General features: G+C 35.6%; 1 protein-coding gene across 1 annotated transcript in view; it reads left to right on the top strand.

Moving 5' to 3' along the window:
• SYNE1 (spectrin repeat containing nuclear envelope protein 1) overlaps positions 1-23,250 on the top strand; it is a 288,904-nt gene that overhangs the window by 71,634 nt on the left and 194,020 nt on the right. The window contains exons 11-24 of the mRNA XM_085055829.1: positions 601-708; positions 1,470-1,607; positions 2,810-2,974; positions 5,998-6,110; positions 6,652-6,820; positions 10,350-10,446; positions 11,952-12,154; positions 15,734-15,898; positions 17,348-17,500; positions 17,939-18,082; positions 18,405-18,578; positions 19,619-19,777; positions 21,764-21,928; positions 22,516-22,650. Of these exons, the coding sequence (XP_084911955.1) occupies positions 601-708; positions 1,470-1,607; positions 2,810-2,974; positions 5,998-6,110; positions 6,652-6,820; positions 10,350-10,446; positions 11,952-12,154; positions 15,734-15,898; positions 17,348-17,500; positions 17,939-18,082; positions 18,405-18,578; positions 19,619-19,777; positions 21,764-21,928; positions 22,516-22,650 (2,088 nt within the window). The remainder of the gene's footprint in view (positions 1-600; positions 709-1,469; positions 1,608-2,809; positions 2,975-5,997; positions 6,111-6,651; positions 6,821-10,349; positions 10,447-11,951; positions 12,155-15,733; positions 15,899-17,347; positions 17,501-17,938; positions 18,083-18,404; positions 18,579-19,618; positions 19,778-21,763; positions 21,929-22,515; positions 22,651-23,250) is intronic.

Below are 23,250 nucleotides of genomic sequence, written 5' to 3' on the forward strand. Positions count from 1 at the left end.
AATTGGCATTGAAGGAAAAGAAACTGAATATAATTGGGGTTTCTTTCTTTCTTTTCATTTTCCATGTTAAAATATTCAAAATATTTCGCTAACTTCTGAACTTGGAGCTTGATGTCAAGGATTACCCTGAAGTTAATCTGACAATAACTTTTCAGCAATAGCAGACCAGCTAATGAAATAGTGGTAAAAGATTGAGAAATCCTCTCCTGTCTCAGCTCAATTAACTTTTACTGAAAATTGACTTTGTGAATTTGTTGAAAACCAGAATTAGTTGTTAAGATATCTTTAGAGAACTTTGTGTTAATTTACCATCAGATGAAAGCAGCAAATATCTCTGACACTGCAATGTCCCAGTTTGTCATGATTTCACAACTGTAGCACTCATGTCTAGCTGCTGACTTCTCTCATACTGAGAAAATGCTTTTCAGTTAGACTGTAAGAAGGTAAATGATGAGAGAATTTGGCACATTTGCTTTCACTACAACTAATGACCTTGATTTGCTATAGAGATGATGTTACTTTCTGGACTACATCTGAGAGCTCTACTAAAAGTCTCTAACGGGCTTTTTTTTTTAAATGTGTGGTTGTACTACATCATAGAAGGAAGACAGACTGGTGCTAAGAGACCTAAAAGTGTGGGCAGAACAATTTGAAAGAGACATAGCCCGAGCACAGGTGGCAGAAACAAGCTTACAAGAGAAATATCAGGTAAGCAGCAGGGGAATTTATGTATGATAACAAATTACTGTCATCATTATGTGTAACAGGTACTGCAGTATTTTACGCAGTCTGTACATGTGTGTGAGTCAGTAGAGTGTTGTTTAAAGAAATAAGGACACAAAATGTCTTGCCTGTTATTGGTGGGGGAATTATAATGTCAGCTCCAGCTTTGGTACGTAGGACAGTGCACAGATGGTTTGCCTAACACAGAGCTTTTCCCAGCAGTGTGAAGAAGGACTGTCCTAGTTAGAAGAGAGCAGGTGTCTGTGCCACCCTTCCAGATCCTGCACGATTTAGCTCAGATAGGAGGTGTGACTGAAGGCTGGGTGAGGTGACAGGTGGAAAGGACAAGGATTAGAGTTTCATTTTCATCTGCTCTCTCAAAGGTTAATGTCTAAATCAGAAATACAAAACTCGGACTAAATTATTCTCCTGAAGCTTGGCTGTTCTCTAAATGCAGCCACTGTCTCCCAAGTAGCATTAAATCCATATGTTATTTTATCTGATCAATTATTATCTCACTTCATATATTGTTCAGGCATCTGATAACTGAAGGGAAATTAAAAAGTCCTACCAATTTATAAATGATAAATACATGAGTAAATATAGAAGTTAAGTGCTATTCCTCTTTGGGAGGGATAGGGACTCCTATGAGTACAAAATTTTCATAGGTTATGGTTCTCCATAAATATCAATAATTTAACTCCTTGACTCTGTACTACAATTGATTTGATTTTCTCTTTTTGCAGTCATATAAGCATTTCAGAGTACAATATGAGGTAAAAAGGAAACAGTTTGAACTTGCAACCCAGTCAGTAAGGAAAGATGGTAAATTATCACTTGATCAAGCTGTGGTGAAGCAAGCATGGGAGAGAGTTACTTCCAGGGTAAGTTGAAAATCACTGTGCTATGTATTTTTTTATTAAATGAAGGGTGGAATTAAAAATAATTTAAACATCTGTTTGCTATTGATTTTATTAGGCATTAGGAACCTAAAAGTGGACTGAATTTCTGGCACTGCTGAATTATTTTACATTTATTTTGAGACTATTTACTGCAGTATCATCTTTAATATTGCTCAAAGATAGACTATAAACTTTAAAAAAGGACTATATTTTGAGATTTCCCTTCATTTGAAAGTGTTAGCAGTGCTCAGCCAAGTCCAAAACATTGTTGATGTTTGAAAGAAAAATATGCACAATGCCCCTTCCGAACCCAATGTTCTAATGTAAATTGCTAGTTTTTTGATACATTCTAATATAATGTTTTTTAACACCACTAAAAAAACTTTCTGTGTAATACTGAGCTCAATAAATGAGGTTTTAATTCTATATTTGACCTTTTTGCAATAGTAATAAATTGATGTTAGTATTTATAATTGAAACTTTGTACAACTGAATGAAAAATCCCAAGCAAGTTAGGTTGTTTTTCCTGTATAAAAAGTTACTAAAGCATTATTAATAGTGTATATCCATACTGCATATATATATATTTATGTAATATATTTAACAGAGGATATGTTTAAAACTCTTCTGGACTTTTCACATGATTTTCCATATGTTTTCACTCCAAAAACTGGCATTGCCAATAAGACACAGTGTTTTACTGCTATATTCTCCCCTCCACAGTCCTTTGAGACTCAGTTGAAATCTCTATTTACACACACGATTTGAGACTCTATTTACACACAAAAATTGTGTTCAAAATAGAGATACGAAGGTTTTATGCAGGAGCATGAATTAAATAACATTGGCAGAAGAAGGTCTTGCATCCTTTACTGTGCCTATTAACTGATGAAATTCCAGATATTTAGCTTGCAGTTGTTCCAGTTTATTTGTGGTCATTCTGTAACTCAATTACCATTTAGAAAGGGTAATACATAAATCAACAAATTCTTATAGAGCTTTTGTTGCCTGTGAGAATGCTGTAATTTCCAAACACATATGGAGTAATATACCTAGATTTATGTCTTAAATATACTCTTTCAAGTGGGGTCTGATCTTACAGTGTAAACTCTGGTTTTTATCAATGGACTTATTTGTATTATTCAGCAAGGGAGGATTTCAGTCCCTTTACTTTTATTTCCTAGATGCTTGATTGGCACATACACCTTGATAAGTCTCTTCCTGCACCTTTGGGCACCATAGGTGCTTGGCTCTACAGGGCAGAGGCTGCTCTGAGGGAGGAAGTGACTGTTCAGCAAGCTCATGAGGAAACAGCCAACACGATACACAGGAAGCTTGAACAACATAAGGTAGATGTACATGCATTCCTGCAGTGCATTATCCTCCATTGTTTCCACAGCTTTGAATGATCCATATCCTACAAAGAATATTATTTCTAGTTTCTGTGCATTGTGTTTGTCTTGTTCATGGCTAAAGCTTGGTGTCTTGTCATGGTGACTTGAACTGTGGTGTTTGTATCTTACAACAATATTCAAAATTACTTTTGAATGTTCTTACTTCTTATATCTGAAAGATACCAGGTATTAACATTTTAATTTCTATAGTAAAATTCTGTAGGGAGCTCATAATGTTGTGTTCATTGTTCAACCTGTATGAACTAATTGTGTGAAACAGGGAAGAGGGAATAAATGTTCTAACTGTGCTGACAGCCAGTGCAGGCGATATGCATGGGGGGGAGAAAATGAGAATGAAGTGAATTTTCATAGTGTTGTGATGACAGATAACATGATAGCCATCTGTGATGGCAGATAGCGCGCTGTGGTAAACAGGAAACTTCTCCAGATGAATTTAAATAATTGTACCCTTATTCTCTGCTGAGTCCAAGTTCTCATTTAAAGTCAAAACTGTGAGGTTTTTTCCCTGTGGATTTACATAATATGTATGAGAAAAATGTGTTGGTGAAAAAAATATGCTGGTGAGATGATAAAAGAAACTGAATCAGTAAATGAAAGGGAAAAGACGGTCTAGAAAAAGGCAGTACTTGAGGCTGTGTTGTTTTATATTGCTCTTTTCTCCTGTATCACTGTTATTTTAAAACCTGTTTGTAAATTTGTTATTTTTTGTGTTTAGGATTTTGGTGGGTTTTTTGCATCCAAAAGTAATGTCGTAATAAAAGCTGAAAAGTTTCATGGTCAGCTGATTACTTTTTATTAGAACAATTGTCGTTAGAAGACCTACTTTAGTAGTAACTTACAAAATTTAACAAAAACAATCTTAAAATCTGTGAGGACGATACAGATTTTTTCAGGGTCTTGTCTCTTATAATGCTGAATTTCATTAACTTTCTTGGTGCAACATCAAATGATTCAGGATTCATAGGATTTGACATTGGTTTAAAAAAAAGCCCACAAATCAAACACTCTTTTGTTCTTAGAATGTGAACACTATAGACCTCCTTTTGATACATTCATAACAAGTACAAAAGTGTGTGCCCTAAACTGTTTTTTATTTGCATCAGAAATGCTGTGGTGAGGGATTTCTATGCCAACAAATAAACTTTGATTTATGTTAATCTGTTCCAGGGGAGTTTTCCCATGGGAGTGGGATGAAAAAAGCTTCAAGACAAACATATGTAATCATATCTGTTCCTGGAGTTTGTTTTGTTGCTTGCATTTGAATTGATGAATCCTAATGTGCTACTGGATAGCACCAGAAATGCATTAGTGTATTTTTTCCAGTCCTTGTTTCCTTGTTTGCTTCTGGTTTGTTTGTTTGTTATGGTTTTGTTCAGATTACATCATTGCTTTCTTTTTGTCTTTGTCTCATCTGACAATGGGTTATTTTAGTGAACTTTACAGCTTATGGCCATTTGGAATTTAGTACAAAATATACCAGCTTGTTTGGACAAACCTCCTGCAATCAGGCAAGCGCTTACATTTATTTTAGTTGATATTGCTACCAAGATGCAGGAATTAAGGGCAATGTCTATGCTTGTTGAGGGTCATTTCCCAAAGCAGTATTTCATTTCATGACATCACTCTATATAAGTTTTTGAGCTTCCTGTTGATGTTGGATGAAGCTACTGGGGTTTATTTTGACTCACTAATGTATGTAGGGGGCACCTCTTTTTGTGTGGCAAGGTCTCAAATGCAGCTGAGGTATTTGTTCCAAGTCTTTCCTTTATGTGGACTATGTCAGTCACAGGAGTTTTCATCATGGTAAAATCAGCACATCACTTGCATCTGAGAAAGCCTAGCTCATTTCTCTTCACAGCAAGGTGTTAGCTGAAGTGGAAAACAATGAAAACACAGGCAGGTTGATGGGGACAGTGGGGCCATTTGGTGAGCTGAGCCAGAGAATTACCACTGATTCCTCCTGTGCAAACAGTGGGTGTTGGCTGGGGAGAAACCCTTCCTTGGCACACAGGAGTAAATCCATATGCATGATCAATACAGAAGTCTGCATTTTGTTCCCTCAGGTAAGAAAGGGGGAACATTTGTACCATCTTTGCTCAGCAGGCTTCTGAGCACCTTGTGCTGGCAGCTGTCTGTCTGCAGTAAAAAAAACCATCATTCTGTGCCCTCTCAGCCGCTCTCTGGGGACTTGACGTGTTACTGCTAACAGTATCTCTTCAAAGAGTGCTGCCAGTCATTCATTTCAATATGTAATCTCCAGGAAGCCGTTTGAAGCAGTGTTGCTTAGTTACAGTTGAAGTGTGCTCTGCTGTAAGGGTTTCTCTGGCTCAGTTCGTATCGCAGCAATACAGGTCGGGTGCCACATTCCGCAGTCGTTCGTGCGGCACTGAGACAGCGATCCCAAAGTCTTTTTGATGGTGAGAGAGTGAAAAGTTTACTAAATATGGAATATGTACTTAGGGAAGGAGCTATAGATCTTCTGCCTATATATAGTGGAGTAGATTAGTTGCTGAAAATTTCAGTCTATACTTAGCAAAGGTTAGTTTCTGTTATAAAGATTTAAAGAGTAAATTTAGGAGGGTTATGCTTTTGTGATGTTAGCATATTGGCAGACTGCATTTCAGAGATTATTTAATACAGCTAAGAGTTCTTGTTTTGTTAAACCTTTGCAGTGTATCCTGTTTTAAAATCTTCCCTAATTGTTCAACATAGCTGTAACAGAGCTTCTCATAAGGGGGTTTCCTGTGTAAATGTTTGAGTTGATGTAAATGCTTTTGTGGTATTCTTTGCCTTGCATGGAAATGTGAGAGCATGATCAAACAGTTACCTACATTGAGTCATCAGAGACAGCTTAAAATTGTGCTTATTAGTTAGATAGCCTACCGAGAGCCTTTTCTCTCCCTCCCCTCCCTCCCCCCACTCTCTCAATATCCCTCTCTTTCTTAAAATCCAATCAGGATCTGCTGAAAAACATAGATGGTCACAAAAAGGCATTCCATGAGATCCACAGGACCAGGTCTGTTAACGGTGTGCCCGTTCCACATGACCAGTTAGAGGATATGGCAGACAGGTAAGGCTTTCAATCTGAAATAAAAAGCTTCTGTGCATGAAGGGGAGCCTGTTTGCTGCTTAATCTGTTCATGTAGAAATCACTGTCTAGCTATATTTCACAGTGGCAAACTGAGATAGATGGGAAAACCTCCTAGAATATACATTAAAATATACTGAAAAACCTGATGCTTTTAAGATTGATAAGAATCAAAAAAAGCTATGGATTTTGGATGGAAATACTTTTTCTGTATTGATCCTGTTATTACTTGTCCCTGGAAGAAATGTTATATAACAACAGCCAGGATGCTTGTGAAAAAAATGACAAATGACTTTGCAAAACTTAGTAGCAGAAGCAAACTGATTATTTTTATGAATAAAAACAGAAATGTAATTAATTTGTTGTTCAAGAGCTGTCAGCAGACTATCATCATACATAATTAAATGTGGACTCTGAATGAGGTGAAAGATTAGAAAAATATCAGAACTGTAATTAAAGCTTTCAGTCTCTCCTACAAAAGTGAATATTGCTGTATTTTACTATACTGTGATTCATTTTATAGGTTTAATTTTGTTGTCTCTTCATCTGAGCTCCATCTGTTGAAGATGGAGTTTCTGGAACTGAAGTACCGTCTACTGTCACTCTTAGTCTTTGCAGAATCAAAGTTAAAATCATGGATTATCAAATATGGAAGGCGAGAGTCTGTGGAACTGCTTCTTCAAAATTATATTGTAAGTTGGGGTTCTCTTATTTTTATAATTATTTTTGAAATATTCATATTTAAGTTTGCTACAATTGTATAAAAGAACAGAAACAGACATCAGATTTGTCAGTCATCAAGTTTATGATTGAATTCTTATGGAATATATCTTCAGAGGTGAATCTGTCTTCCCCATGGAGGAGCATTAGTCAAAAGGCTGATAATAAAAATTATTCTTTTTGCACCATTTCTTAAAAAAGAGAAATGATGTTCCAGCTGCTGTCTGATAATTAATTTAGCAAGCACATTTAGAGGTTCCAAATCCTGGATTTTTGCTTACTTTGTGTAGCAATTCCAAAGAACTTATTTTCATCTTCTTTTACACCTGCATAGATGCACTTTATAGTGACTATATGCAGGTTAAGAGTTAAAGACAGAGGAGGTTTTTGGCATGCATTCCCACACAGCATTTTTCACAGTCTCCCAAGAGAATTAAAAAAAAGGATGTTATTCTACCTCTGTGTAGATGTTCAATATACTATACCTACAGGGAAGTAATTTTCTTCTTTTAAAGAATGATTTTTCTATTCCATTTAACATCAGTAAATTATACCCACTGCTTTATTTCTGTTCTGGAAAGAGTTTGCTCCAGCTCTGCATCAGCCAAATACCATGTTAAGAAACGGAAACTATTGACGTACAAGTGTTCATTGATAAGTTCCCTTTCTGCATTATGCTGCTGCATCTTTTTAAATTCACACGTGCAGTGCCAAGTGTAGGTAGAATGATACTACTGCTGTACTTCTACATTAGGGCATGAAGGATTCTTTCAAAAGCAGGGCTGGTCTAAATATTTTTTTCCCTTCTATCGAATCCATATGGGAAAAGTTGCACGGGAAAATTAAGTCTGGAAAGAACTCATACAGTTGCAGAACCATTCAGGGCAGGTCAATGTGTAGAGAAAATTATTGATGTCCCCATTTCTTTGGAAAGAAAATTCAAACTCTGTGAAGTTCCTCTATAAAGTGAGAATTCCTGTGTTTAAACTTTAACAGCTAGGGACACATAAAAATTCAGGAGTTGGTTAACACTGTTTTTTAGACAAACTTTACAAAATTCAGATAATTACTTGAAATAACTTTGTTTGCTGGAGTGATGTGCATTACCTAGGAGTTTTAGTCCATTTCTTTACTCTCTAAGACTGTCAAAAGAAACTATTAAAAGATGAAAAGGGAAATAATGAAAAAGTAGATTTAGCTTGAATTTTCATTTATTTTTTTGTGTCACTTCCTTATTTTTTGCTTTAACATGAACATCAAGTTTTTAATTTGTATATTAATTTGCAAGTGCCTCAGTTGTTCTTGTGATTCAGATCACAAATGCTGGGGTGATCATTAGGGAAGGAAAATGTTTCCTTGCATAACTTTTGAAACTGCGTAACATGAAAATGAGGAAATAGGGACAGGAAGATAAATAAATTTCACTTCCGTTCTTGATGGCCTTGAATTCTGGCTTCTTCAAGGTGTGACGGAAAGATTTATTTGCTTTGGCTTACCTGGGACCAGTTTTCTGGGACCGAAGGACAAGTGTTACTCTTCCAGTATATTAGGAGTTTTACGTAGGAAAGCTGTAGTCAGTACCTTATAGTCAGTGATTATATTAGTGGGAGATAAAAATGTAAATCTGTTTGTCTGCCAAAACAGACTGGGGAATGTCAGCATTCTAGGAACATGCGTAATTAGGATCTGGATAGAGCATATGCCTGGAAAATATTTATGTACTGAAGCTTAAAAATAAAAGTGGTGGTTGTTACTTAATCTTATCATCTTTTCATCCATCTGTCATACACCAGAAGTAAAGGTCAGCACAGATTGTACACCATCAGCATGGATAATATACTATACTAAATTCTCATCTGTAATGGAGATACTAGGTGCAGTTATCAATGGATTTTAACCCATGGAGCTGTGTTTTAGCATTGCTGTGTTAGCACTTTTTTAGCATCATGTGGTATATTGATTTGGGAAAGCTGCTTATTTCCTTCAAGGAGTCTTGTCAGATGGGAAACAATATTAATTAGTAAAATGTCTATATTTAATTTTTGAAAATATTTCAAATAGCTCTAGAGATCAGTGCTATGTCAATATTTTTTACTTTTTCATATGAAGTCTTGAAGGTTTTGGTTGAGGTTAAAATGTCTGTATGGGTTTGGTGAAACCAAAAGTCTTAAGTCTGTCACATAATTGATGGTAAAACATGTAGGTCTTCATACATGGCAGACTTTGTTTCAACGGGAGAACAGAGAAAAATTCTGATTTTTTTCTTGACTTCTAGTTTCCTTGGTTATAAAAATGATTCTAAATTATGTTCTAGATAACTGTGGTAACTTGACATAGCAACTGTCAAAGTTTTTTAAATAGAAGGGTTTTAGATATATACTGGCTGGCAGATTAATTTTTTAAATGGTTTTTTCATGTTATATAACATGAGTTGATGAACACACAAGATCTGATTCTCCTGTTCAAAATACATTGAACTTTGACTGCATTTGAAACCTGGTTTTATCAAAACAATACTAGTCTAATTTTGTCTGTTCTGGAATTCAGAAGCTTGTATAGACATATGTGGGGTGCATATTCCTTAATTTTGTATTCTGTAGCTGAGGAGGGATGAGATGTAGCAATAAATTACAAAACCATTCCAAACTCTACCTTTCTCTCCCTGTTTTAACAGTGGCAATGCAAGATACAATGTGCTTGCATAATATAGAGCTATAATTATGTATTTCAATAAAAGGAAATAGCATTTCTGAAAGATGTGTAAAAAAAAGGTCAGTGTCATTTGCTGTAGAAGATAAAGAGAAATAAATGTCAGAGGCATAACATTTTTACAAAAATATTTCCAGATAATTTATTCATCGCACTATAACACATTACAGAGCTAAACCATCACTCTCAAAGGAACAGCACTGTGTCACACTTTGGAAAAACAACATCTCTTTGTGCAGAGTTTCCATAATCTTACTTTTGCCAATTGCAAAGGAGGTAAAATAAAATTGAAGAACAAGGCAAATGTTTTTCATCTCTTAAAAGTGTAACCTGTGTTTTTGCAAAGGCCTAATACAGGAACAACTAGATCTGATTCTTATGGTGACATATATGAAGGCAATTTTCTCTTTTAATAAAACTATTCCACCTAGATTTCAGTGTAAAACAGTTTTCATTAAATAGCTTGTAAGTTAATTACTCAGTTTCTGCATATTCTAAGTATCCTATGCTAGTGAATTCGACCAACAGAGCAACTAAGAAAATGTTAAAAAAAATTTCCATGTGGAAAGTAAATAAATCTGTATAGTCTGCTGTACCATTAATTTGAAAAGTTAAAATATGTATGCTATTTTATAATTATAATAATTAAAATATGATTTTATAATGATGAAAAGATGAATGGAGAAATAATGAGGTTAAATGTTGTCACCAGTATCCTGATTAAATTTCATAGAAATTATTCCCATTCTTAATACCCATCTTTATCTGTTACAATTTTTTTTGTGTTTTCAGTCTGTTATTGAAAATAGTAAGTTCTTCGAGCAGTATGAAGTTACTTACCAGATCTTGAAACGAGCAGCTGAAATGTATGCCAAAGCAAATGGCTCAGGTAAATGTCTATATTTCTTTCATCACTGGAACAGCATTTTAATCTCTTTAGACATAAATATCCTCTAAAAAATTTCTAATATTTGTTTCTTCCTATGCAGCAAAGCTGTTCATCACCAGCAGCTGCAGTTCACCAGAGACAACAGCCTCTGTTAGCAATTTCAGATATCCTTTAGCATGTAGCCACTGGTCCAGAGCATCCTGTCCTGCTGCTGTTTCCAAATCTCCAGAGGAGGTTGTCACATTAAGACTTCCTCATGGGAAAAGCCCATTGTCCATGCTAACCATTGGATTATTTCTGTGTTGTTAATTTGGGCTAAAAGTGTGACAGAAACCAAATTAGGAGGAGGGAAAATCATGTTCTAGTGCCTGGAAATGCTCCCTGGCGTGGCTTAATTCAAAAGAAAAACACAAACAGGGAGTTGGTCCCAGTATCTTAGTTGCCAAATTATCCCTTGGTTGATTGGAGATTCTTCAGTAGCTTTGAAAACCTGCAAGAGGAACTCAAGTGGTAGTTGCAATATGGATATACATGAGAAAAAATGTGTAGCTGATTCAACAGCAGGCTCCTGTCATTCTTGAATACTGCTGAGTTCACTGAGAATTCCAGGGCAATATTTGACCTAGATAATTACAGACAGGAGATCACTTTAATCTGTAACATAGTGATGTCTGTGGAGGATTGTTGCAGCTGCTGCTAAAGGGGGGAGAAAATGGATACCTCTGTTTCTTGTGAAATTTAAATTGATAGTGATACTCAAATTTTACAAAAGTAAACATTTTTGCAAGGTATTCTTGTAAAAAACAAAAGTCACAGATTAGTTCAATGCTATTAATATAATGCAATAACAATTTTTTTTCTAAAGAACAAGTACTCACATATATGACTTCAGCAATAGCAGTTCAAATTAGCTAAAAATTCTTTAAAACAACTGTATTCTGCATATTTTATGAAGCCTCAGCATTTGTTTGGCCTTTTTTCTTCTGTCTTTTTTTTTTTTTTTTTCTTCTGGAATGAGGACACACTTGTTCCTTTCTTGGCATGTGGAAAATACTAAAAGTTAAATGGCAAAAATTAGCAGCAGTTTGGTTTCAAAGTCAATGGAAGGAAGATCAGAATTGCATTCTGTACTTTTCAATGCAGACATAATATATGTTTTTATATTATACATTTCTCATTTTCTGCTTTCTTTAGGCAAGCTTATGTCTTGGTTTCTTTTATTGCAGATTTGAAATGAACACCATACACAATATGCAGTGTGACTGTTTTAACTTAGCATGCCTTTTTTGTACTTTCCCAAGTCTTTAATTCACACGTTTAATTTTTCAGTCATGATCTTGTGCTAAAATTGGGTGGTGAACTGAACATTCGTATATAAAAGCCTACTGAAATAGAAGTTACAGTAAAATCTAATTCCCTGATTAAAATGAATAAGCATAAGATAAAGTTAATCTTTACAGAAATAGTAATGAAACAGAATAATCAATATCTTTCCTGTATCTCAGTGGAAGAAGTTGAGAATGTGATGAAATTCATGAGTGATACCACAGCTCAGTGGAGGAACCTCTCAGTAGAGGTGAGAAGTGTAAGGAGCATGCTGGAAGAAGTAATTGCTAATTGGGACAGATACAGCAGCACTGTGGCAGGTCTACAAGCTTGGCTTGAAGATGCTGAAAAAATGCTGAATCAGCCTGAACATTCCAAAAAGGTATGCACTACTAGCATATGCATCTGGCTATATAGTAAACTGTGAAACGTGGGATTTTGTTTTGCATTTGCCTAGACTTTGACATCCTGTCTTTGTTCATGTAGCTGTTTCAGTATTTCAGTATTCAGATGCCCATTTGGCATCTGGAGGCAAATACTTACATACACAATGAAGGAAAGCCTCATCTGTGGTACCATGGCTAGAAGCATCTTTGGCACGAATAGAGGGCAGCAGTATTGCTCAGAGATAGGCATGTTACATGATTCACTCAAAGGCAAATACAGCTCTTAGCACCAAAGTGAGTAATCATGAACTACCTATAAAGACACTTTAGCTGATTTTTCTGGATGACACATTTCAGTACTCATTACCTTCAAAGAGAAGTACTATTAATATGTGTTGTAATATTTGATGGGTGATTAATTAATCCATTTCCCAGGCATTTCAGAAATCTTTTCCACAATTGATTTTGGGAACCTGCAGTTATAAAGATAGTTTTTCTATTTTTTTTTTTTTTCTGTTATAATGTCAGAGTACTGAAGCACTAAGACTTAAGTTTGGAAACCTTCAGTAATAACCTGGATTAACTTGAATAGTCCTGCATTTAATAGTTGCTGAATTTGTACCTGATCCCAATGTAGCAGCTATCTAGCTCTTAACACAAAAGTAGGGTTCTCATAGGTTGTAAGATGGTACAATGCCATCAGGTCAGAAATAAGCATTTCATGTTACATGAAAGAACAGTATAATTTTGTTAAAGTTTGTTAGTTTAAACAGATGTAAAATGATGAAATACACTTTTAAAATAAAAATAAACCTGTGAAAAAAATAGTTTGGCATAATACAGATACAAAAAATTATTTGGTGGGAAGGATGACTTCAGCTGATAAGGGGGATCTTAGATACTGGTGTATGTTTAATGTAAGTAACTGGACAATGATTAAAATGAAATATTCTAAAATATTTCCATATATATGAATAAAATCAAAATGTTTACTTTTCTGATCAGATGTATAACTTTATCGTTAAAGATTTGCAAGGCAGAAATTTGAACATATCCATACATTTTATACTTGCTTCTGATTTCTAACATAAATCCAACAAATAGTTCTTGTCATTTTGATATATGACAAGTTTCAAAAAACCCTGTTTGAAAGACTTAAGGCTTTATTCTTCCCAAAATGCAAATTTCTTCTTAAAATATATTGGCTCAAACCTGTTCAAGGTTACTGAGTGGTAACATAATCTGCCTGTTGACTGAGATACATATTTTAAAAGTTAATTCTGATTTTAATGTTGAATTTAGCACTCCACAGCAATGAAGTTTTTACTTCGGTAGTTCCAAGGATAGGTGTGATTTAAAACCAAAATCAATTCTTACTGTGGTTTGTAAAAATGATAGTCTTACAGCCATGAAGAAAAAACATCTGGAATACAGGTGGAACATAACTATTGTTGGGAATATGGCATAAAACATTTTTAAGCATTTCAAAATATTTTTTCTGTAAACCCACAAAGATATCAGTAATATGATAGAAAGTTTCTTGTTTGCAAACATTACCTGTATTATTTAAAACCACTGTATTCCATCCTAGGCAAAGACCATAGTAGCCTTTCATCATGGTGTCATGGCTTTTTCTTCTTTCCTTTTTCTCTGTATCATTTCCAGACCATCACATTCCACTGTCCTTTTTGGAAAAGAAATTGATCTGTTGGCTTCTGTTTTCTGAAACCTTGTTGTGAACCTGTAGCATGGAAGTTCTTGCAAAAAAAAAAAAAAAAAAATAGCAGTATTGTAGCTATCCAGTAGCGCTTGGATTTTTCAGACTGTTCCTTCTACTACTCCTTTGTTTACTTCCAGTACCTCTTAAGCACTTTCCATAATAATTTCCTTCTAACTGCACCCTCCCACACTTTTCTCACACATCTGTATCCAGAAGGTGTTAGACAGCTTCTAGATCTCATGTGGTGACTTACTTACAAAGAACTGCATTGTTTTAATGGAGAAAGAGGTGTGCTTCCCAGTACCTTCCGAACTTGTTTAAATTTTAAACATGCTTAGGTTAAAATGCTTTTGAAATTGAGAGACTCCCCAGCAGGGTCTGCAGAAGGTAACAGTTTGTGGGAATAAATGTGTGGAAACAAGGATGTGAGCAGTTTACCCCACATGCTATTTCTGCTTGACCTCTAGTGAGCCTGACCATTGGAAAGCTCACCAGTTCCAGGTTCAGTTGACTTAATTTCTTTTGGATGTGCTTATAAAGGTTAGCCTTTGCACAAAGCATGGGGTTTGTTCCACTGCGAGTATAAGAAGATTCAAACTGCAGTTGCAATTTACTGAGGGGATTAAATTTATTCACTGATACATCAGTACAGACCACCTGTACACTACTGAATTGAAACACTGTGTGTTGTTCAGCTCTCTCTTCAAGATATTTGACCAGTATACAACCATTTGACTTCCTCTTTTTAGTTGCAGCTGAACTTTTTTTACGTGTGGATGAGTTCTGACAAGAATAAAGGTTCAAAACTGTAGCTCTGGAACTTGGCATGACTGACAGTGTGGTTGAATAGGAGTTTTTCATATGTAACATTGAGCAAAGGATTGTATGGGACAGTCACTGGAAGGTGAATGGCTTTGGAATTATAGGGTAGATCAATAATCACAAACAAAATGGATCATTGCCCCTTCCTAAATCCTGAGGATGGTTCAGCTTGAATCCTTCTGATTACTCCTTCTCCCCTGAAAGAAGGTGCTCTCATGATTCAGTCTGTTTGTAACAGACTAAGCCGTTTATTGAATTGTGCATTGTTTGGGAGAAGGGTGGCAGGGACAAGCCAGAGTCATGTCAGAGAAGATGTGGACAATCATGAGACAGTAATTGAGCCCTGTTTTATTTACTGGTGTAGCTGGAGTCATGGAGCCCAGAGACACCTGCCTTAGGAATGATTGCCCCTCATCTTGAAGAGAGGAAAGGAGGAGAAAGAGGTGTTCTTTGTCTTCTCTACCAATTTATGTACATGTACCTGCCTACAAGAGGCTCTGGGACAGAGAGGGGGACAAAATCAGTGACAACAATCCGTTTCCCCTTGGCACAAAGCTGCTCTGAGACAGGAGGAAGCAGTGATAAAGAATCAGTCTTCACAGGTCTTCTGGGTTGCCAGAGCCTGGAAAGCTGCATGTGGATCACAGCAGGGGAAGGACCTCTCCACAGGCTGGATGTGGAGTGTGTTACTGTCAGCCCATACTGTTTAAGGATGAGACAGAAAATCGATGAGCCCTAAGAGTGTTTTCAGTTATGGAGTTTTCCCTTAAGGAGGATTTTCTTTAGTTTAACTGAAGCCACTCACTGGAGTAAAATGAGCTGTAAATAAACCAGCCGGAATTTTTAATTCCACAGGTTATGTTCACAGACATTAAAATTCTATTATGGCATATTTGATGTGAAGCTCTTCAGGGGATAATTGTTTAGTGAGTTTTTATCAAGTCATGAGCTGGTGAATAAATTTTAGTTTTGTGATTTAAGGTAAAGGCTAATTGAAGAGGTTTTGGAATTGTATTTTCATTTTCTTCTTGAGGAGTTTTTCCGGCACTTACCTCATTGGATCCAACAGCACACAGCCATGAATGATGCTGGCAATTTTCTGATTGAAACATGTGATGAGACCATTTCCAGAGATCTTAAACAGCAGCTTCTGTTGCTAAATGGAAGATGGAGAGAGTTGTTCATGCAAGTTAAGCAGGTAATTTTATCCTTTTTACTTTTTAGTATTTACTTTGTCATTTCCATGCAAGCAAGACAGATTACCCTGTTAGCAGGAATACAAGACAACTTACTGAAGCGCCTAGCAGTTAATCTGTATTTAAATTAGAAATTACTCCCTAACAGTAATTTATTTTATTGAGGCTCTTCCTTTATTTACCTTTTCGGTTATACAGCTGTTTTTTGGGGCCTGGGGCGGTGGTGAACAATTTCAATTTGTATAAGCTGTAGCTTTTCATTATGGTCACCTGTCTTGAAACAGTGAATGTTATTTATACAAAACCTCTACCATTCTACAAAGAAAATGACTGGTTTTCAGTACCTATTGTAATTGTAAAAGCTCTGTAAAGCTAAACAGTAAAAATAGTGAAAATTATAATATTTACTACTCTTTGATGGAAGCTTCTTCCAATTATTGTGCTGTGACCATAAGCAGGGCCAATAGTTAACTAATTAACTAAATGTTTTCCCCATTTTGGTCAGGCTTCTATCTTGCCTACAAGCAGGCTCTGATAGCAAAGAAATAAACATACCCTTTCTCTCATACAAGAGACTCAACTGACAGGAAAGGAATTGTTGTTTCTATATTTGCTCTTTAAAAATCAAAGAGATGTGATCTTAATTACACAGAAGTATTTCACACCTCATAAACACATTACAAAATACTTTTGTTACAGTCACTATACATGTATTGATATTGTCCCTTTTCAGTGATTTTAAATAGCAGTTGCCTGTTTGAAGGTACTGAATCTGTTTTCTTTTCTGGCATTATTATATCCTATGCAGTCAAGTTAAAAGGAAAAGAAAATAATTATTGGCTCTCCTTTATTGTAACTTTTCCAGACTGTTGACAAGAATGTTCTGAAGCTTTCCTTGCTGATGCTATTTAGAGTGATTCACTGATGTTAATTTCTCTTCCCCTACTTATGCAGCTTCTTTCATATGCTGGCTGTGTGGGCTTTTTTATCACTGGCTTTTTCACCATTTCTGTCATACAGCTCTTTCTAAGACATGTGTTTCTATTTCCTCTGGCCAGCATTCCTTTATTAAGATTTCCCTTATCCTTTTGCTTTTCTAGGCTTTCCATGTTCTGTTCTCTTTGCCAAATTTTCAAAATTGATATTGTAGGTAGTGAGAAATTATTTGAGTTGTTGATTCTAGGGTAGAAACAAATGAGTCTGGCATTCCCCGTACCTTAAGAGCTGCTGCCCTCCTGTATGCATGCTGTTCATTGTAGCATCATTACTATTGGAACTAATGCAGATGATTAGAAGATTAGTTTCCATTATATTGTATTTTATTGAATATAATTTTTCCAGCAAAAAATTGCACTGAAAACATGCTAATTCTCCTAATGGTTACTTAATTGCTAGATATCTAATTTGGGGTGGGGGTCTTTTATTTGTTTTTTTTACTTTCCTTTTTTTAGTATGCTCGAGCAGATGAACTGGACAAAATTAGGAAGGAATATGTGGATGGCATTGCCCATTTGACTGCTTTTATTGAGGGAAGCAATAAGAAATTTTCAGCCTCTGTAGAAGTGTCCTTTCATGATGTCAAAATGTTTGTACAAGATTTAGAAGTAAGTGTCTTCCTTTTGTTTCTTTCTTCCTCCTTCAAAAGAAAGAAATTTGCAACGTTTTAGTTCTGATAGCATAAAATTAGTTTAGTATATATTCCCATTATTAACTGGGGTTCTTTACCAGTGGTGCTTTCTTTTTGTATGATTTCATCTGTAGCTAAAATATATATCAATGTATTCTATTAGTGACATTTTTAGAGTAGATTTCCAAAACACTGTCTCACTAGATATTTCTTTCTTTGTAGTTTCAAATCACTTTCAGGTGAGTTGAATGATACTCTGGCTCAGTTTTCATCCATTTGAAATATGATCCAGTGTTCCCTAAAATCAGTGATGAAAATTATTGATAATTAGAATATATGTAATTTATCAGTCTTTTATTTCCCATGAATATATAAATACTGTTGTTGAATATTTTTTTTTAAACACTCATTTCAGAATATTAAGCAGAAATTGCCTGCAATGGAAGCTCAGTACAAAGCAGTTTCAAGAACAGTGCAACTTATTACTAAAGAAGTTTCTCAAGAGGAAGCAAATGAAATGCTGGGAACTTTGACACGGCTCAAAGAGCAGCTGAACAAGGTTGCAGAATACTTTTTTTTTAACTATATGTTTTTGACTATTGAACTAATAAATAGTATGTTTCTGTATATAAATTCTCACATACATGCATTTGAACAAATATATAGTTGTAAAAATAGATTGATTCAGGGTGGAGAAGATGTTACTTAAATGTTAAGACTATGATCCTTACATTTAATACTTTTTTTTTAAGAAGTAATAGAGGATCAGGACTGCTCTATCTTAAAAACAGTAGGTAGCAACTGTATAAATCTACATGCAGAAAAAATTGCTACTTATTGAATTTTACAACTTTTTCAATAACTATTTTTTTGACCAAAAGGTTAAGGAGTATTCCTGTGCCCTGGTATATGAATGCCAACGTCTGCTGTCTCCACTGGAAGAACTGGAGAAACAAATCACACATTTTTATGAATCTCTTGAAAAAGTCAATGAAATAATTTCGATCCTGGATCCTGAAGCACAGCCCACAACTGTTCTTAAACAAAAAGCCCAAGTAAGTTTCAAAAATATCCTACAAAGGTCTGCTGCCTCTGAGTATCTACAATTATCTTTCTAGGAATTTGGATTCCAACGCTGTAAGCTGAGCAGATATTTCTTCATATTCAGGCAAAAGACATAGCCTTACCATAAAGTCAGCTTGGCATAAATATAAAAAGATTGAAATCTGTGTTCCTATCTAATGTCCTTGGTTTTAATGCAAGAAGTAAACATAAGACTTCTTTTTTTTTAATATAATGGAAATTGGACTGAAGTATAAGAACTACATAGGATTTTTATTGAGCACATGAAAAATTGTGATCAGAAACTTCTGTAGGTTTCCTTAGACAATTATGTAAGTTTTTTAGAGGCTTGGAAAAGTGGTTTCTTTGAAGTGAATTGCAGTATAACATTAACTTTTCTACATGGCCAATAAGCATTTCTCTCTGGAGGAATTCAGAGCTAGTCAGAACTCTCTTGGAAAGTTAAATGAAAATAGGATTTTTGAAATTTTTTTCACCCTGTACTACTTCATGCATGTTTTCTTTTTCTCGCTTTATTTTTTTAAGTATAATTCTCATTACTTAATGTGATTTATAATGAAATCTGCATTCCAAAAGCTGGCATGAAGGATTAATTTGTTGAAAGGCAAGGAAGGTTGAGATCTCAACCTGCAACTGAGAACTGTCATCCCTGTGTCTATTGATTTCCCTGTTGCTTACTTACAATTGCACAAAAAGTACAGAAAAGCAGCAAAATTAAATCCCAGAACAATGTATTGATCTACATTCTCTACAACTACCCAGAGGGCTTGGGTACACATCTGTGTATTCTTTTATGAATAGCTGGACATCTGTTTGGGTACAAGACCTTGCATTCAAGGAGAAAGTTGTGTCGTCTGTGTTATTTCATACAATATTTTGTGCAGTCTGTTTACCATGGTCCTTTGACCTCATCCCTTTTGTTCCCACTGTTAAAAAGCATATTCCTGTTATTTTGCCAAACTTTTCTCCTCTTTGTTCCTGGCCAGGGTGCATATATGTTTTTTTCTTTCAGGATTTGGTAGCTTACCAAGAAAACTGCAAGAAGGATGTGTCCCTGATTGAGAGAAATAGTCAGAGTATCCTTCAGTGTGTGACTTCAACTGAAGTGTTAAAGCATTTACAGCACTCAATATTTCAGAAGAAAGCTACACAAGTTCAGCTTACTTTTCAGGTAAAAATGCCATACCTTGGTGCATGTTTGTGAACATTTGTTCATGTGCAGCTCATCCATCCTACTGTAGCTGCATTTCATCACTCTGTAGCTGCTGTCCTGGGTAACTCTCCTCCCTGATGTCAAGTTATTAATGAAAGATTTGTCTTTCTTAGGTAATAAGTGGTCAGGGCACTGACAGTCATGTTCTCCATGCACTTATTCAGAGCTGAGCCTGCCACAGAGGAACCTAGGATTTAAGAGAACTTTCACATGCCTCAGACTCCTTTGGACTGAGGAACCTGAAATCCTACTGTCAGGGCTGCACTAGTTTCTGTTTATCCTGACTTTATTATCTTGGCTAGTTATTTGTTTCTATATTCCCACACATCCCCTTTCACACAAAGCATGGAAGATGGAAACTTTTGCACATATTACTGTTGCCAGGCTTTGTATTTCTCAGAAAATGCAGGGAATTAGAAAGTTGCAAATATGTTGCATTTGTTAATGCAAAGGTGTGGTGTTCAGGCTATATTCACCCTCACCTGTTGTTATTATCAGTTACTACTGATATTTTCTGGGCTGTTCAGCCCAAGTCTCACCCCACACTTACATGAAATTAGCCATTACACATGATGTGATTTTTTTGGGTTTTGGGTCTTTTGCAAAACCAGAGATGAACTCAATGATCTTTATCTCAAACTGAGGATACTCAGTGATTCTGTGACCGTCTTAGAGTCGTATCTCCAAAAAGTGGGTTCATTACATTTATTTTCAGGCAATTATTGTTCAGGATAATGCTTTCTAAACTGAGTTTTAAACTACAGAAAATCACCTATTCATAAAAAGCTCTCTCTGAGAGGTGAATTTCAAAATTTGTATTGTATTTTGTGGGGTGTTCCTTAAGATTAATGGTGGCTGATTTATAATGTAGAAATAATTATTTAAGTTTAGCTTATTGTAACAAAAGCAGATGTACTTGTAACTTGCTAAATTTACCATGTTCAACATTAATTATTCTGTTTCTGTAAATTTGGAGGGTGGTTTATCTGTTTTTGTGTTAGAAAATAAACCCATGAAATAAGGCCTAATCATACAAAGTGTGACATACCTAGAGTTAAAATATTGGAAACTCGCAGTTTTTCATGTAAAGAATACATGCCTATAAGATTCTATTATTATGCAGATATTTTTATCAGAAGGCTTTAAAAAGATTTAGCAAGTTGTTTATGTTGAGAACTACAGATTTGATTAGCTCTCTGGGTAAACTCACTACAATTCCTTACGCTGAGGTTTGTAATCAATGAGGATGGTGAAGTGAGCAGTGTTGCAAGTGCTTTGCAGCAGTTAAAGTGCTGAACTGTTCATTAATCCTGGTAAGTTTTCTTACTTGCTCACGAAATTCTAATCCCTGAATATTGCAGTGCACAGGATGGACTGAAAAGCAGACTAATGGAAGAGCTGTGACTAAGGTTGCAAAATGAGGATTTCAGCAACTAAACCACAAAATTTGCTTTCTTCTATGCAGCTTTGTGCCTGGTTACTTCTCTGACATACTAGTGTGATAATCATACAAACCTCTTCCAGGCAAGAAGAACTGTAGTGTGGAACTGGTTGGATCCATGGGTCAAGCCACCCTCACTTCAGTCATATCAGGGGGAAGGTAGTTTGATGCTGGGAAGAATGAAATGGCAAGTTTCTGGTCATACCTGGTGCTTTACATTTGAAAGCAGGCTTTAGGACAGAAACTCACTAATGAAATGGTAGAGGCATTCTGAAAATACCAGAGACATCTAATCTACTAATTTTCATTTGAATGACGACATTAGCACAAGCCTCAGGATTAGAAATTGGGGAAATGGGAGCATGAGAGGGAGAAGCATGGTGAAAAGCATATATTTAAAAGAGTGACACAAATTAAATGCATGTTTTGTAAGATCATGGTAAAAGAGAGCAAATAAAAACCAGTTTGAAAGTGCCAGCTCATTTTCTTTGCTTGTAACTCAGAATATGGTCAGGAAAGCTGGTGAGTGGAGAAAAAACATAGAAGCAAATAGCCGTTTGATGAAGAAATTTGAGGAGTCTAGAGCAGAACTGGAGAAAGTAATACAGATTGCCAATTGTTGCTTAAAAGAAAAAGGAAATCCTGAAGAACTTCTCAGGAAACATAGCGTGAGTAAATTCTCTGACCTTCCTCATGGAAATCTTTGAGTGCATGACATACAAGTGAAAAGCCTACTTAATTCTAACATTGATGTGGATTTCTTGCACGTGTAGAAGTTATACAGATCAGGTCAAACTAATATTAAGATTGAAAAACAGAAAGGAAAATTGTCAGCTCTCTTACTTAAGATTGGATGTAAGCAACCAGAAGGTGAAAAAGCCCTGTAGAAATTAGGGTGGGGTTTTCAGTAGAACTACTGGGAGTTAGAACACTATATTTTGGCAATTCTCACACATCCACTGCTCCTTTCTTTAGATTATTATCTGTATCTGTATTATAACCATAACTTATGCATGTAGTTTTGAAATGCATTCTTGTTAAAATACCATCTCAGTGTACTGGCTGAGAGTAAATTAATTTGCTGGACCTCAATTGGCTAGAAATAGTTATTTCCTTAGTTCAAACATCAGTTCTTCAATGCAACAGAAGTAACACTGAAACTTAGAGAGTGTTTTAGGGAACTTCATGTTGGCAGGCTACCATATCAATAACCAGCTTCATCTTCTCACATTCTTGCTTTCTGCCTCCACTTCAGGAATTTTTCAACCAGTTGGATCAGAGAGTCCTAAATGCCTTTCTGAAAGCATGTGATGAGCTTACTGACATCCTCCCAGAACAAGAGCAACACAGCCTGCAGGAAGCTGTGAGGAAACTCCATAGGCAGTGGAAGGTTAGTGAATGATGTCTCTGGATATTGTAAATCTTAGTTTTGGAAAGTTTCTGTATGACCTATATATTTAAAAAAAAAAAACCTAAAATAAAATAAAACAAATAATTTCTATTAATTGGCTTCCCATACAATTGGAAAAAAGGAAAAAAATAGTATTTTACAATATTAGACACCACTAGACCTACAAATAGCCTCTTGCAAAAACCATGTTAAGTCAAGAAATGTGAGAAATTAGTTATAAAACCTTATTTTCCCCAACTACATACAGCCATAATGATATTTGTGTTAAGAGCATTTCTTGAGAATAGGTGCTAGCTTTCTTTCCTTTATGCTGCTGTTGGATGATAACAATTACTTGCCCAACCAAACTAAAGAAATTTGTAAAATATCAGGCTATCAGCTTAAATTGTGTCTTCTGCCAAAGACTCTAACAACTGAACTAACTTTGCTCACCAGCTATGGAATTTTTTGCCTGCTACAGCATGTTGCTGGTCAAAGCTGGATGAATGGATGAGTGGTCTCACAAGTAGGCAGGCAGAAGCCTCTGGAAGCAGCTGTGAATACTATTTTATACAGGAAATATTTGCTCTATCTTGCCAA

This window comes from Lichenostomus cassidix, chromosome 3 (assembly GCF_008360975.1).
Source record: "Lichenostomus cassidix isolate B80296 chromosome 3, HeHo_3.0, whole genome shotgun sequence".
In the NCBI taxonomy this organism is placed as follows: Eukaryota; Metazoa; Chordata; class Aves; order Passeriformes; family Meliphagidae; genus Lichenostomus; species Lichenostomus cassidix.